The sequence below is a fragment of the Misgurnus anguillicaudatus genome, chromosome 8, assembly GCF_027580225.2.
Source record: "Misgurnus anguillicaudatus chromosome 8, ASM2758022v2, whole genome shotgun sequence".
Lineage (NCBI taxonomy): Eukaryota > Metazoa > Chordata > Actinopteri > Cypriniformes > Cobitidae > Misgurnus > Misgurnus anguillicaudatus.
In genome coordinates this window covers 20,687,091-20,700,316 of record NC_073344.2, presented here as the reverse complement: position 1 = coordinate 20,700,316, position 13,226 = coordinate 20,687,091, and the positions used below count along the sequence as shown (strand labels likewise).

General features: G+C 37.6%; 3 protein-coding genes across 3 annotated transcripts; 2 read left to right on the top strand and 1 right to left on the bottom strand.

Moving 5' to 3' along the window:
• Positions 1-182: 182 nt before the first annotated feature.
• On the bottom strand, positions 183-6,875 carry chmp4ba (charged multivesicular body protein 4Ba). The gene is made up of 5 exons (XM_073870453.1): positions 6,513-6,875; positions 3,937-4,111; positions 3,444-3,561; positions 3,227-3,353; positions 183-1,695 (listed from the first exon to the last, which is right to left on the bottom strand). The coding sequence occupies exons 1-5, from the start codon at positions 6,694-6,696 to the stop codon at positions 1,634-1,636; spliced, it is 666 nt and encodes a 221-aa protein (XP_073726554.1). The 5' UTR covers positions 6,697-6,875; the 3' UTR covers positions 183-1,633.
• A 124-nt stretch (positions 6,876-6,999) lies between these two features.
• ccdc40 (coiled-coil domain 40 molecular ruler complex subunit) lies at positions 7,000-10,307 on the top strand. The gene has a single exon (XM_055212910.2). The coding sequence runs from the start codon at positions 7,252-7,254 to the stop codon at positions 10,153-10,155; it is 2,904 nt and encodes a 967-aa protein (XP_055068885.2). The 5' UTR covers positions 7,000-7,251; the 3' UTR covers positions 10,156-10,307.
• Positions 10,308-11,633: 1,326 nt separating this feature from the next.
• Positions 11,634-12,427, top strand: atp5f1e (ATP synthase F1 subunit epsilon). Its single transcript, XM_055212914.2, has 3 exons — positions 11,634-11,791; positions 12,003-12,127; positions 12,275-12,427. The coding sequence occupies exons 1-2, from the start codon at positions 11,760-11,762 to the stop codon at positions 12,124-12,126; spliced, it is 156 nt and encodes a 51-aa protein (XP_055068889.1). The 5' UTR covers positions 11,634-11,759; the 3' UTR covers position 12,127; positions 12,275-12,427.
• Positions 12,428-13,226: the final 799 nt, after the last annotated feature.

The following is a 13,226-nucleotide window of genomic DNA, read 5'->3' as shown; positions in this document are numbered from 1 at the left end:
CGATTAGTCGCGACTAATCGTTTGCAGAATAAAAGTTTTTGTTTACATAATATATGTGTGTGTGTGCTGTGTATAATAATTATGTATATATAAATACACACACATACATGTATAATTTTAAGAAAAAAATAGGCACATAATATAAAAACCAAATGACATGCAGAAGAAAATCCAAAAACTGGTTTATTTTGCAAAATTTTAATGTAGCTGGAAGGTTGAAGGGGTATGTTGAAAGGCAGAGAAGAACAACATAAAGGACATTGCCAAAAAAGGAGACAGCCCTTTTAACAAACAGACAACAAACAATGCAAATAAGATTTTCTGAGCTTAATAAATAAGGGGTTAGATATTAATAGTTTTTTACCCTCCGAATATTCAACACTTAAAATGCTTTAATAAACCAAGGAGAAAAATGAATAAAACCGTTGTACCAGAACATTATAATAGTGCTCTCTGTAATATAAAGCATGGGTAACACTTTACAATAAGGTCTCATTCATCAACATATAATACGAACTAACAATGAGCAACATCTTTTTACAGCATTTATTCTGTAACTTCGATAAAGTTAGTTATTACAAAAACAATGTTTATTAGTCGCTCATGTTGGTTCACTGTGTATTATTTGTTATAAATTCATGTTAACTAATGTAATTAACTAATGGAACCTTATTGTAAAGTGTTACTAAAGCATTACATTTGTTCCTCATCCTTTCACAAATCCGATTGAATGCATTCACACACAAACAAGACAAACATCTTTAAATCTACGACCTTGTCGTAGTTTTTCCCTAATACAAACCCCATTTCAAGAAACCATTTCTAGTGTAAAGACTTCTTAGATACAAATCCTTCTTGTAGTCACAAACCAGTATTTCTAAAATATCTCAAATACAGTACACATTTCTTGAGTGAAGGAACCTAGTAGGCATCACATGCTTACTGTAAACCATTATGCCATTAAAGAGAGAGTCTATGTACAGTGAACGCTTTACAGGTTCATTCAAACTGATGTTTTACAATTACAATAAACACATGTATTCCCATTACAAGCCTTGTACTCATAAAGCTGATAAGAGATTAGTGTACACTCCAATCACCATCAATATTCTGAAATGCTTCATACGCACCGAAAGATGTTTTTACCAAAATATAGAAATAAGTGCACACAAACACAGGTTAATGCTCAAAAACAAATGAACAAAACCACATGTTCGCTCAGATTTGTTACAGATATTGTACATCCCCTGCGTGCAAAGGGTTCCCGTACGTATTGGTTTTTCTTGGACCAAGAGGCAAGCTGAGGGCTCTTTAAGATGAAAATGTAAAAAAATATATAACTTTCACAGGTGATGGAGGGCCATACACAAAAACATTTACAAAGAGACTTGTTCTTGTGGGAACAGTCCAGATGAGGTCAAGAAAGAAACGAGCAATGAGTCTCGCTCAGAGGAGTGTGTTGACTGTAAGCCTGGCAGAGATGTATTGATCTGGAGCGGTAGCATTTATTTTCCTCTCGTGTATTTATATATTAACCTATTTTAGACACAAAGACGTCATACTTTACATACTGTAGAGTCCATCCGGGTCCTTTTGTAACAAGTATTTGAGTGTGTATGGGTTTTAACGGGCATTAATTGGCAGCCCACGCTTCAAGATCTTTCATGTCATCCTCATCCTCTTCTTTCTTCTTTGCTACAATCACAAATGCATTTAAAATCACATTTATGAGCACATACACAGTAGCCTACATGCAATAACTGTGAGCTTATGGCTGGGAGATAGCTATGAAATGATTGTTTACATTACAGTTACACATTTGGCAGTAGGGCTGTCACGATTAAGAAATTAATTGTTTAATAAATTCTGACGATTATGACGATTAATTGCCTGTTTTAGGACTTTGCATATTATGACGATTAATTGCCCGTTTTATTGCTTTGACATTTAATTCTCATACATTTTTTTGCTTGTTTTTCCACACAAATATATCTTTCAAAACTGAAAATTCTTCATTAGAAATAAACACAATAACGTGTCTGAAAAATAACTAAAAATAAAAATGCAATCAAAATAAACTGACTATACCAGAACAGGCATTAAAGGAATAGTCTACTCATTTTCAATATTAAAATATGTTATTACCTAAACTAAGAATTGTTGGTACATCCCTCTATCATCTGTGTGCGTGCACGTAAGCGCTGGAGCGCGCTGCAACGCTTTGATAGCATTTAGCTTAGCCCCATTCATTCAATGGTACCATTTAGAGATAAAGTTAGAAGTGACCAAACACATCAACGTTTTTCCTATTTAAGACGAGTAGTTATACGAGCAAGTTTGGTGGTACAAAATAAAACGTAGCGCTTTTCTAAGCGGATTTAAAAGAGGAACTATATTTTATGGCGTAATAGCACTTTTGGGAGTACTTCGACTCGCCTGAAAAGTCCGCTCCCCTTCTCCCTCTCATAATGGGAGAGGGAGGGTGTTACTGCGCCGAGTCGAAGTACTCCCAAAAGTGCTATTACGCCATAAAATGTAGCTCCTCTTTTAAATCCGCTTAGAAAAGCGCTACGTTTTATTTTGTACCACCAAACTTGCTCGTATAACTACTCGTCTTAAATAGGAAAAACGTTGATGTGTTTGGTCACTTCTAACTTTATCTCTAAATGGTACCATTGAATGAATGGGGCTAAGCTAAATGCTATCGAAGCGTCGCAGCGCGCTCCAGCGCTTACGTGCACGCACACAGATGATAGTGGGATGTATCAACAATTCTTAGTTAAGGTAATAACATATTTTAATATTGAAAATGAGTAGACTATTCCTTTAAATAGTAGCCAATCCTACATATTAGTACAATTAGCACACATGTACTTAATGGCTTTGCAAAGTATCACGTCAGTTAAGGAGCGCCATCTGATACTGTCTCATTTATACAAGCGCTGCAGCTCCCCCTTGTGTTTTTTAGAGAGATGTGCAATCATTGCGGTGATCTTAAATCAGGTCAAACAATCATGATGAGACGATTATTTAATCATTGTGACTGCCCTATTTGGCAGACCCAAAGCGACATTACCACGTATACATTTTTCTTCACTATGTGTGGTCCAATGGATGTCTGCGCTGCCAATGCAAAGATTTACCAGGTAGCTATACAGGTGCTTAACATTACTTCAAGTTTCAATAAATGCCGTGCCCTAGTGTATTTAAACCGTGTGTTTATTACCTGGTCTAGAAGGTAAGGAAGTGGATGGCACATTGGGCAGCGGTACATTCTCTGTGCCTCCGATCTCCAGTAGGTTCTTGTCCAGCTCTTCTTGCTCCAGTTCCTCCAGTTCAGCTAGCAGCTCATCCTGAAATGACAATTATTCACAACACCAATAAGCACAGACACACACCATCAGGTCATAGACGTGCAATAGACGCTTGCCGATTCATCTCACCTCGTCAAATTCTTCTCCAAATGGGGCAGGTTTCGAGATTGCATCTGAAATTTCTTGGGCCAGCTCCTGCTGTTCTGTGATGTCCTGCATAAGCTCATCTACTTTGTCAATGTCCATGAAGACATACAGGCAAGAGACAAAATTATTCATTTTGCTTAATTATGCAGATATGTCAATAAAACTCTCACATTAGTACATTAAGCCAACCAATGTAGGTGTGCTAGTCTCATTCTCAAATCAACATTTCGTTTATTTTTATTTTTTGCTTAAAGGTGTACCGGAAGATTTTCTTGAATTTTAGAAAAGAACAGCCTTCTCCACTTTTTAAAAAAATGCAATTGCGCAACAATCTCGATTGACAACTAGGAAGACCAATAGTCTTGATGATCCACCCAGAAAAAGAAATCCTCCAAAATACCTTTAATAATGTAGATATGTCAATAAATCTCTCACATGATTAGTACATTAGAGAATGTCAGAAACTCCTTACATGTTATCATGGGCAGCCTTCATGGCCTTGGCAGCATAGCCCATATTCTTGATGACCTCTGTATTAGTGTTGGCATTCTCTAGCGCCTCCCTCTGGAACTCGATGGTAGAGAGGGTGCCGTCAATCTGAGCTAACTGCTTCTCGTAGCGCTTCTTACGCTTTAATGCCTGTAATGCGGCTTTTCAAAAAGAGGGGAAAACGAGATTAAAAAGCAAATTATATGGAATTATATTGCATCGAAATTAATTGTTGTCTGTAATCAAATGTGCTTTAGGGCTGCATAATACAAAAACCACAGAAATATCACAATGGTTTGCAATAACAAAATTATTTTAATATGCAAAAAAGTTATGTATAGTCAAAGAGAGTGATGGCTTATTTTTCCCAGAAACAATGTAAAACATGCATTTTTTATTATTTAAATTATTTTAGTAAATTAATAAGTTTGCAATAAGTTAGTTATTGCATTTTTCTTCAATATCATGCAGCCCTAGTGGTTTTATATTTGTAAAAATTAAGCAGCATGCTTTGAAGTATTATTTTTTTAGGAGTTTCTTGTAATTAAGACTGACCTTAAGCATCATGTGTGTGACCCTGGACCACATAACCAGTCATAAGGGTCAATTTTTTATTGAGATTTATATATCATCTGAAAGCTGAATAAATAAGCTTTCCATTGATGTGTGGTTTGTTAGGATAGGGCAGGATACAACTATTTGAAAATCCGGAATCTGACGGTGCAAAAAATCTAAATATTGAGAAAATCGCTGTGTTGTCCGAATTAATTCCTTAGCAACACATATTACTAATAAATACATTTTTGATATATTTATGGTAGGAAATTTACAAAATATCTTAATGGAACATGATCTGCACTTAATATCCTCATGAATTTTTGGCATTACACTGCTACAAATACACCCGTGCGACTTGTTACTGGTTTTGTGGTCCAGGGTCCTTATAATATATATCCAATCCTAAATTGAAATAATGTTTTCCTCAATTATGAGATTATTTATCTTATACCACTATAAACCCATACATATAAATAAGGCACTTTTCTCCGCAAAAGGTAAAAACTCACCAAACTTAATCAGGTAAATGAACTGCAAGAAAACAAAAAGCCTATTGCCTTACACAAAGAAATTCATGACATGTGCAATAAGTTCAGACTTGCTTTCCTTGCAAATACTACAATGGTGACCCTCATGACCTTATGAATAACATGTCTGGGCCACTGGGTCACAAAAACTAAATGACACATACATAATTAATAGTTTTAGATACAAAAATGTTTTACACAAATGTTCAATAGATTGTGAAGTTGCAGACAGTAACTGTTTTAAATAAAAACTAAAAAGTATCTTAGTTAATGCAATGAATGGAGGTTAGACTAGGTTTGAATACACTAAAACCCTTAACCGTCTCTGACATCATGTTTAAAGGGGGAATTTCAAACACGTCACCTGACACAAGGGTGTTTGGACAATGAGCTGTCAAAATAACTGTTTTTCCATTAAAGCACTGAAACTTTGAACTATGGGAAAACTTCAGTCTCACAATAGCAATCACACTATCCGCTTTATCCTACCAGTCGAGGTCTGTGTGTTGTGTTCAAGCCGGCTCTTTTAGGATAATCAGATCAATTATTGAACATCTCTATTCTGGGGACTGTAAATAGGGAGTTGTATTACAGGCCTCAAACCAGATGGCTTTTGATGTAGGTCTTATTAGTCCTTACAAAGAAAGTATGACTATAATAGTGCTTTGCAAAAAAAGTAAATTATACAAAAAACAATGGTAAAGTAATTATTTAATGTTTACCCCCACAGACACCCATACATAACACATTCTATTATAATGAACTATATTTAAAATTTTCCTGAATATTACATTCTTGTATATACTTGTGTAGTGTTGTATGTTGTTCAAAGAATAACATTTAGGATTTCTATATCTGTGCATGGAAATAGACTGTATTGTTGTCTCCAAGGTCTTCAAGGCAGTGAATTTGTATTGTCTCTGTATGGATAAATAAAAGTTGTTGTTAAACAAAAATGTGTTTATATATACATCACGTCCTCTTAGGTCCCTATGCACCTGGCTTATGCAGACCTTATTAAATATTTCCATATGCTGGAAATAAACTGGATTTAACACGATGATGTCATCACCATGGATACCTGCCAGATCAAAGGTGAACAGGACAGCTATCTGACTCAAGCATCTTATCTTAACCAGTCAAATCACAAGCAAAACTACTGACGTAAAACTCTCATGACCACTGCAGATATGCATTGATTACTAATCAAGTAGAAATTAAGTTAAGTTTATTAATCTGGCTCTGTTTATGATTTATATAAATGAGGGATTACGTACTCAACCAGATAGTATTTAACTAGTTCTCTTGTCAAGTAAGTTAGTAGACAATAGTGATAGTAAATAGTCTAAACCACATTAATTCCATACACAGCACGTTTCACAGTACCAATCTGACCAGAGATGACCAGCTAATAACAAGCTAGTAAGTTAACTTCCTTCCTCTCATGTATTAAATACAGTTCGCTACGGTTTCTCACCTCTTTTGTTTTTTGTGCCGTTTTTCTTTGCCGTCAGGAGCTCTTGCTCGATCTTTTTCTCCAAAAATTCCTGTTTCTTGGTCAACATTTCCTCCGTCTCTCGCAGTCGCTGTATAGCCTCTTGGGGGCTCGCGGATTTACCCCCTTTTCCACCGCTCCCGAACAACTTCCCAAACAAAGACATCTTGCCGCGTGGACGACAGCAAGGGTCGGCGTGACTCTTTTTCGATAACGCGTCTGGGTCGGTTATAAAGAGAGAAATAAGCGTGGTTTCTGTCTGTCACTGATCCCAGCAGTGTTGTTGTTTTCTCCGCTTCCTCTACTCTGGACCAGGCCGCGTGATGTCATCGCGTCATGAGAACATGACTCACGTCATGACGTATGATGAATGTCTTCTTTTTTATTTTTATTTATTTATTTATTTATTTTCTTCACATTTTTGTATGTCTTTGACGTCTGTTTTCCTATAATTATGTTTATATGTTCTCTAAAAATAAATAAATAAATAAATAAACGTCCTGACGTATGAACGTACGCCTTCCGTTGGTAACCATCAAAAGTGCGTCTTACCAACGCTTAGTACACACTGCAGGTTTCGCTTTACTGCGTGGATTGAACAAGCTGCACAGAAAACACTGTTTTACCCAAAATAATTAAGTACAACTGTGAATTTAACGAAAATAGAAAATAGACGAGAAAGAGGAAAATAAACAGCTCTCTACCACACAGAAAACAGGAGATGGAGGGTGGTGGAAGTGATGAAGATCGGTCGGAGTATCAGATGAACGAGCAGGAAGAGACTCTTGCACGAGATATTCCCACTGAGCAAGAAAGAAATAATTTTGAAATGATTTTCTCACAAAGTGGATTAATTGAGCTGTCAGACAGTCATGATGGAGGCACTGATCACTTTGAGACCAGTGGACCCGTGCTGTTGTCCAACTCTGCAATAGACAACACGAACACACCTGTTCGACCCCAGCAAAGTGACATAGAGACAGAATGGAGAGTCGGAGAACAGGAAAACGAGCAAGAAGAGCAACTTGTGGTGATGGATCCTGAGCATCCTCTTATGAAGAGATTTCAGGCTGCGTTGAAAAACAACCTAAGTAATAAACTGGAGAGACTGAACTTTGATCTCCGTGAGAAGAGGATAGTGGAGAAAGCAGAGGTTCAGAGGCATCAGGAACTTGCTGAAGAAGTGTACATGGTGCAGGAGATGTTGGCCAAACTCCAGGGGTCTTTGGAAGCCAATCATGAAAGCAACGCCCAGGCTGCTTCCCAGCGGAGACAGGCTCAAGATGAGCTAGATGCAGTGAAGGATCAATACCAAGACATCGGTAGTCAAGCACACAAACAGCGTACACAAGTGTCTGAATTACAATCGAAGGTGGACAGCATGGCCCTGGTGTTGCTTTTCATGCAGAAGTCCAACAGTGACCTGCGCTTGGACATCCAAGCCACAATAAATGCTTCAAACAAAGCCCAGAAAGAGAGAATTCAAGCGGAGGAGCACAAACACGAGCAGGATTTTTATTTGGATCGCTTGACCAAGCATGTCGAGAAGCTCTCCGAGCAGATCGCTCTTTATGAGGTCCAAATCACCGCTCAGAGTGAGGAGACCAAGGCTGCGATGGAAACGCTTTCCGAGGCGCAGCTAGAAGTTGACTCTTTGTTTCTCGAGCGTAAGCAGTTGTTTCAGCAGTGGAACAGCAGCCTGGTAATGATGAGAAGGAGGGATGAAGCCTACAATTCCATGCAGGAAGAACTGACGTCAGCCAATGATCAAATGCGTTTTCTGGAATCAGAGATCAACGGCTATAAAACATCCATTACACAGGAAGAGGAGCAAAATGAGCGACTTACTCTGCATCAAAACCGTGCCCAAACTGACTGCACCACCTCACGCAAACTCATTACACAGTCCCAGAACCATCAGGGGGTCTTGCAGGCCCAGTACAGCACGTACGCACAAATGACGCAGGAGACGGAGAAAACACTTAGCATGCTGCGTGTGGAACATGCGATGTATGAGTCCAAGCTTAAGGCTTTCAGGAAGCAGACCGAGAGAGAGTCTGCAGTGTGGTTGGAACTCCAAGATCAGGTTATGAACAAACTACAGGAGCGGTTTACGCATGAAAACGCGGCAAAGTATTCATGTCGACTGACTGATAAAACCGCAGCACAGAGTAGAGAGAAGGAGGCCGAGTTAATTAAGCTTGAGAATGGCATTAATGCCGTAAAGCTGGAAGGCCTGGAGGCGGTAACGCGCTTGAATTCTCTGGCCGCGCTACGTGCAGAACTTGAGCAAGAAATGTCCCAACTACGCTTGTTGCTTTCTTCTCACGAAACGGAGATCTCTAGACACATGGCAGATATTGAACGAAAGCAGTCCGTGATCAGCCTTTTCAACAAGAAGATCAAGGAGATCGTATCAAATACTGGGCTTGAAGACCTGGGTCCTTTAGAGATCTGTGCAGCCTCCCTCTCCAAGGAACTGGAGGAAATTGGTGCGGAGGTCAAAGAACAGCAGCAGTTGTGGCTCTGGCAGCAGGGAGAGCTCGTGAGATTCACAGAGGATAAGCAGGCTCACAATTCTTCTCTACACACTCTACGCACACAGCTTACAATACTTCAACAGACTAAGATGAGAAGAGAGAGCGAGATGGAGCAGGATCAGCGTGAGCTGGAAGATCTTGAGAGCCAGATCAAGGCTGGCATGGCAGACCTGATGAAAATCAGTTCTTTGCTGAGTAAGAACAGTGATCTGAATCAAGCATTGCAGCAGAGTAACAGTCTGATGGAGAAAGAGTTCAGGCTGAAACTCAAGGAGGCTGAGAGGGAGCTGATTGAGACTCAGCTGAAGCTGGAGCGGTTAAATAAAGATAAAGAAGAAGTCGTGAACAGACTAGTGGAGGCGGAGCGACTTCTTATGCTGTGGGAGAAAAGAACTCAGCTAATGCAAGAGACTTTGTCTGCCATAGACTCAGACATCGGACAGGGAGAAATACAAACCTTAAGAAAAGATATCCACCGCATGGAGGTGCGATATGCTCAGTTAATAAAGCAGCAGGAGCGGTTGTTGAGAGACATGGAGTTGGTGGTGGCCATGCGGGAAACCATAATGATCCGAGGTGAAGCTCAAGTGCAATCTGACCGTATGCAGCCAACGCACACAGAATACCACCACATTTTCCAGCGTCTCCGCCAAAAGATTTCACAAACCAAAAGGCAATCAGAAGAGAGTGGAGGCATTATAGCTCAGCTGGAGGAGAGGCGTCAGTCTTTGAGTTCCAGTCTCAGAGAGAAACAAATGCATCTCGGTGACCTGCAGAATACCAGATCTGTTCTTTTTCAGGACCTCGGTGCATTACAGGAGACAAAGGAAAGAAACTTATCTCGTCTGCTCACCCTTCAGAGTCAGGCAAAACACCTGCAGGATGTTAAGGTGGGACGATATCGTACTGTGGCGTCTGAAGACACTGCGCTCGAGCAGACTAAAGAGAAACTAGAGACACGACTGAGTAAGGTCGACTCAATTCTTCAGCAGTTGACTCGAGAGGTCCCTCAACATTACAGCACCTTTCACAGGCTCAATCTCATACTAAAAGAACACCTGCACAATGGCTTTTACGACAGCTAATAAGGGCAGATATAAATTACTAAATATATCTGTGCATGCATGATGTGATGTATTAGACAACATCTCACAGAGTGTCAGTTTATTAACAAAAATCATATTTTGCTTTAAACTGAATTGTGAAGTATCCTCAATAAAATCTCTTTTGAACAGCCTGTGTGTCTGTGTATGTGTAATGATGTTTGTACAATAGTCACACTTGTTTACACATAATTATTATTATTGTAGGATATGTTGTTTCCTATAATATAAGTGTACTGTAGTAGGCCTACTTTCATAAAACTACTTAAAGGGATAGTTCACTTTAAAATGAAATTTTTGGCATCATTTGCTCGTCCTCGTGTTGTTCTGGACCTGTATGATTTTTTTTTGATGAACACAAAATAAGATATTTTGAGAAATGATGGTAACCACATAGCAGATAGTGAACAACATGAACTTCCATAGTAGGAAAAAAATATTTTGGAAGTATTGTGATAAATGATCTAGAAAATATTTTTTATAAATGATGGTAAGCACACAGTTGACGGTACCCATTAAATTCCATCATATTTTTATACCTACAATGGAAGTCTATGGTCACTACATGTTGTGTGTTTACTATCATTTATCAAAATATCTTCTTTTGTGTTCATCAGAAAAAAGAAACTCATAGAGGCTTAGAACAACATGAGGATAAGTAATTGATGACAGAATTTTCATTTTAAAGTGAACTATCCCTTTAAGAAAAAAATGAGATGACTAATTTAAAAGACGTATTTTAAGAGTAAGTTGTATTTAAGACTTTTAATTTAAGTAATTTTACCATTTTATGTAAATATTTAGTTATATTACGCCAGCTCTATCAAAATAAAAGCATTGAAAGAGTTTTTAAAATATTTATTTAAGTTAATAAAATGTGGGTTTGCCAATATGTGATAGTAAATTCATACTAATATAAATATATATTAATATTATTGCGTATTCTTAACCGGCAAAAAAATAGTTAGATAATAATTTTGTTTATTTAAACATTTAAGTGAATTCGGATCGCTTCTTTGTGTGTCTATACATGTTTAATGATGTAGGATAGGTTATGTATTTATATAACAAAACTGTATTTGAATACTTTCATAAAAGCTAAAAAAGAGAGAGATTTGAAAGACGTATTTCATGAGAATACTGTATTGTCTGTATGTAAGATTTTTTATTTAATTTGACCGTTTTCTGTAGATATTTTGTTACATTACGCCAGCTCTATCAAAATAAAAGCATTGAAACTTTAAAAAATATTTATTTAACCTTAAATCAAGTGTGGGTTTGCCAATCTCTGCTATTAAATATATATGAATATTATTGCGCCTATACTTAACCGGCAATAAAAATAGTTAGATAACAAAATGTATTTTTTATTTATTAAAATTTTGTACTGTGTATTTTACTCGGTTTTTCTGCTTTGACGATTGGCAGGGATTGGCTGAACACAGACAGTGCGCTGATTGACGTGTCTGCCAACCAATCACACTGTGCAATCTGATGTATGACGCGTTATCCGGTCACACACAGGCCTTGTCCTCGTCCTTGATCGGCAGTGTTGCGAACCGGAGGCTCACACATTTGCTAAGAAAATGGTGGCATACTGGAGACAAGCAGGCCTGAGGTATCACATTTTTTATTAATATTTATACACCATGTAAAAGCCTTGATATTTCTGTTGCCGCGATATATTTCCCGTAATATATTCTACAGATGAAGTGGTTTGGCCTGGCTCCGTAACGTTACATATATTTACGTGCTTAATAGTGAAGCTCCTACGTAATTATGTTATGTTAAATTTTGTTAAGTAATTAATATCTGTCTTGTCATTTAAGTTACATCAGGTACTCGGCCATCTGCGCCAGGGTCGTCCGTGCAGCTCTGAAGCCGGAGTTGAAAGTGGAAGCGCTTAAAAGCGCAGAAACAAGCGTCAAGGTCAATAAAATAAAGACTGCATAATGTGAGTTTCATACGTCTTTAATATCTTATATTGTTTGCCTAAGCCATAGGGTTCAGACAAATGTAGAGATGGTGTAGGCTTGGTCACTAATAGTTGCAACTTTATATGATGTTTATTTTACTAATTGTCTGCTGTTGTTTATTGCAGGAGCTGAAATTGAAGCACGTGACCCCCATTCCTCCAAACAAATATTTAATTTCATCACTTGTGTTTGCAATAATATCTGCAATTCAGATGACCTGATTGAATGATAATAGTTATGTTCTTTTGATAATAAATTATGAAGAGCCTCAAACTAAACAGCCTTCACTTGTTTTCTTGATCCACAAAGCTTTTTGTTTAGATTATGCGAAGCATTTCATGCAAAGGTCTTGCTGAAGGTGTTATTCAAGGTCGTATTTGCGTCGTGCCATTGCAGAATTATTTTCAAATAATTTAAAGGACCGGAGTCAATTATTCCTCTTATACCTCTTATTGCCACATTTAATAACTTTGGGGTGGTTTCCCGGACAGTGATCAGCTTAAACCAGGACTAGGCCTTAGTTTAATTATGAAATATAACTCTTAATAAACATGCCTTACTAAAAACATTACTGGCGTGCATTTTGAGGAAAAACAAAGGGCGTAGATGGATTTTAAGATATGTCAGTGCAAGCTCTTATATTTATTTTAGTCTAGGACTAGTCTAATCCCTGTCTGGGAAACCGCATCTTTGGGTCAGTTTCCCGTCTAGTCCCAAACCAAAATGCATGTTTGAGCTGTCTTACCTAAAAAAAAAAAAAACAGTTTGCACTGATATCGTAAAATACATCTATACTATTGTTATGTCTCAAAATACACAGAAGTAAAAAAAATGTATTGGGTATGTTTGTAAAAACTCCTAAAATAACTTGAGGCCAAGTTCTGGCTTAATCCGAACCCTGCCTGGGAAACCCCAGCTTTATATTCATACTTTATTATTTCATAATTCATATTTAAATCATATAGTTATATTTAATAAATGCGTTAAATGACAAGCAAATAAGCTGAAAGTCTATTGTACGTTTACATATTTCGCTCTGATTTTAACAAAATACTTTTTTCAAATTATTTAATTAAT

Coding starts and splice junctions, on each gene's coding strand:
- chmp4ba (XM_073870453.1), bottom strand. CDS start 6,696: ATGTCTTTGTTTGGGAAGTTGTTCGGGAGCGGTGGAAAAGGGGGTAAA. Junction 4,112..6,512: donor CGGCACAAAAAACAAAAGAG/GTGAGAAACCGT, acceptor CTTTTTGAAAAG/CCGCATTACAGGCATTAAAG. Junction 3,562..3,936: donor ATGAAGGCTGCCCATGATAA/CATGTAAGGAGT, acceptor CCTGTATGTCTT/CATGGACATTGACAAAGTAG.
- ccdc40 (XM_055212910.2), top strand. CDS start 7,252: ATGGAGGGTGGTGGAAGTGATGAAGATCGGTCGGAGTATCAGATGAAC.
- atp5f1e (XM_055212914.2), top strand. CDS start 11,760: ATGGTGGCATACTGGAGACAAGCAGGCCTGAG. Junction 11,792..12,002: donor TGGAGACAAGCAGGCCTGAG/GTATCACATTTT, acceptor TTGTCATTTAAG/TTACATCAGGTACTCGGCCA.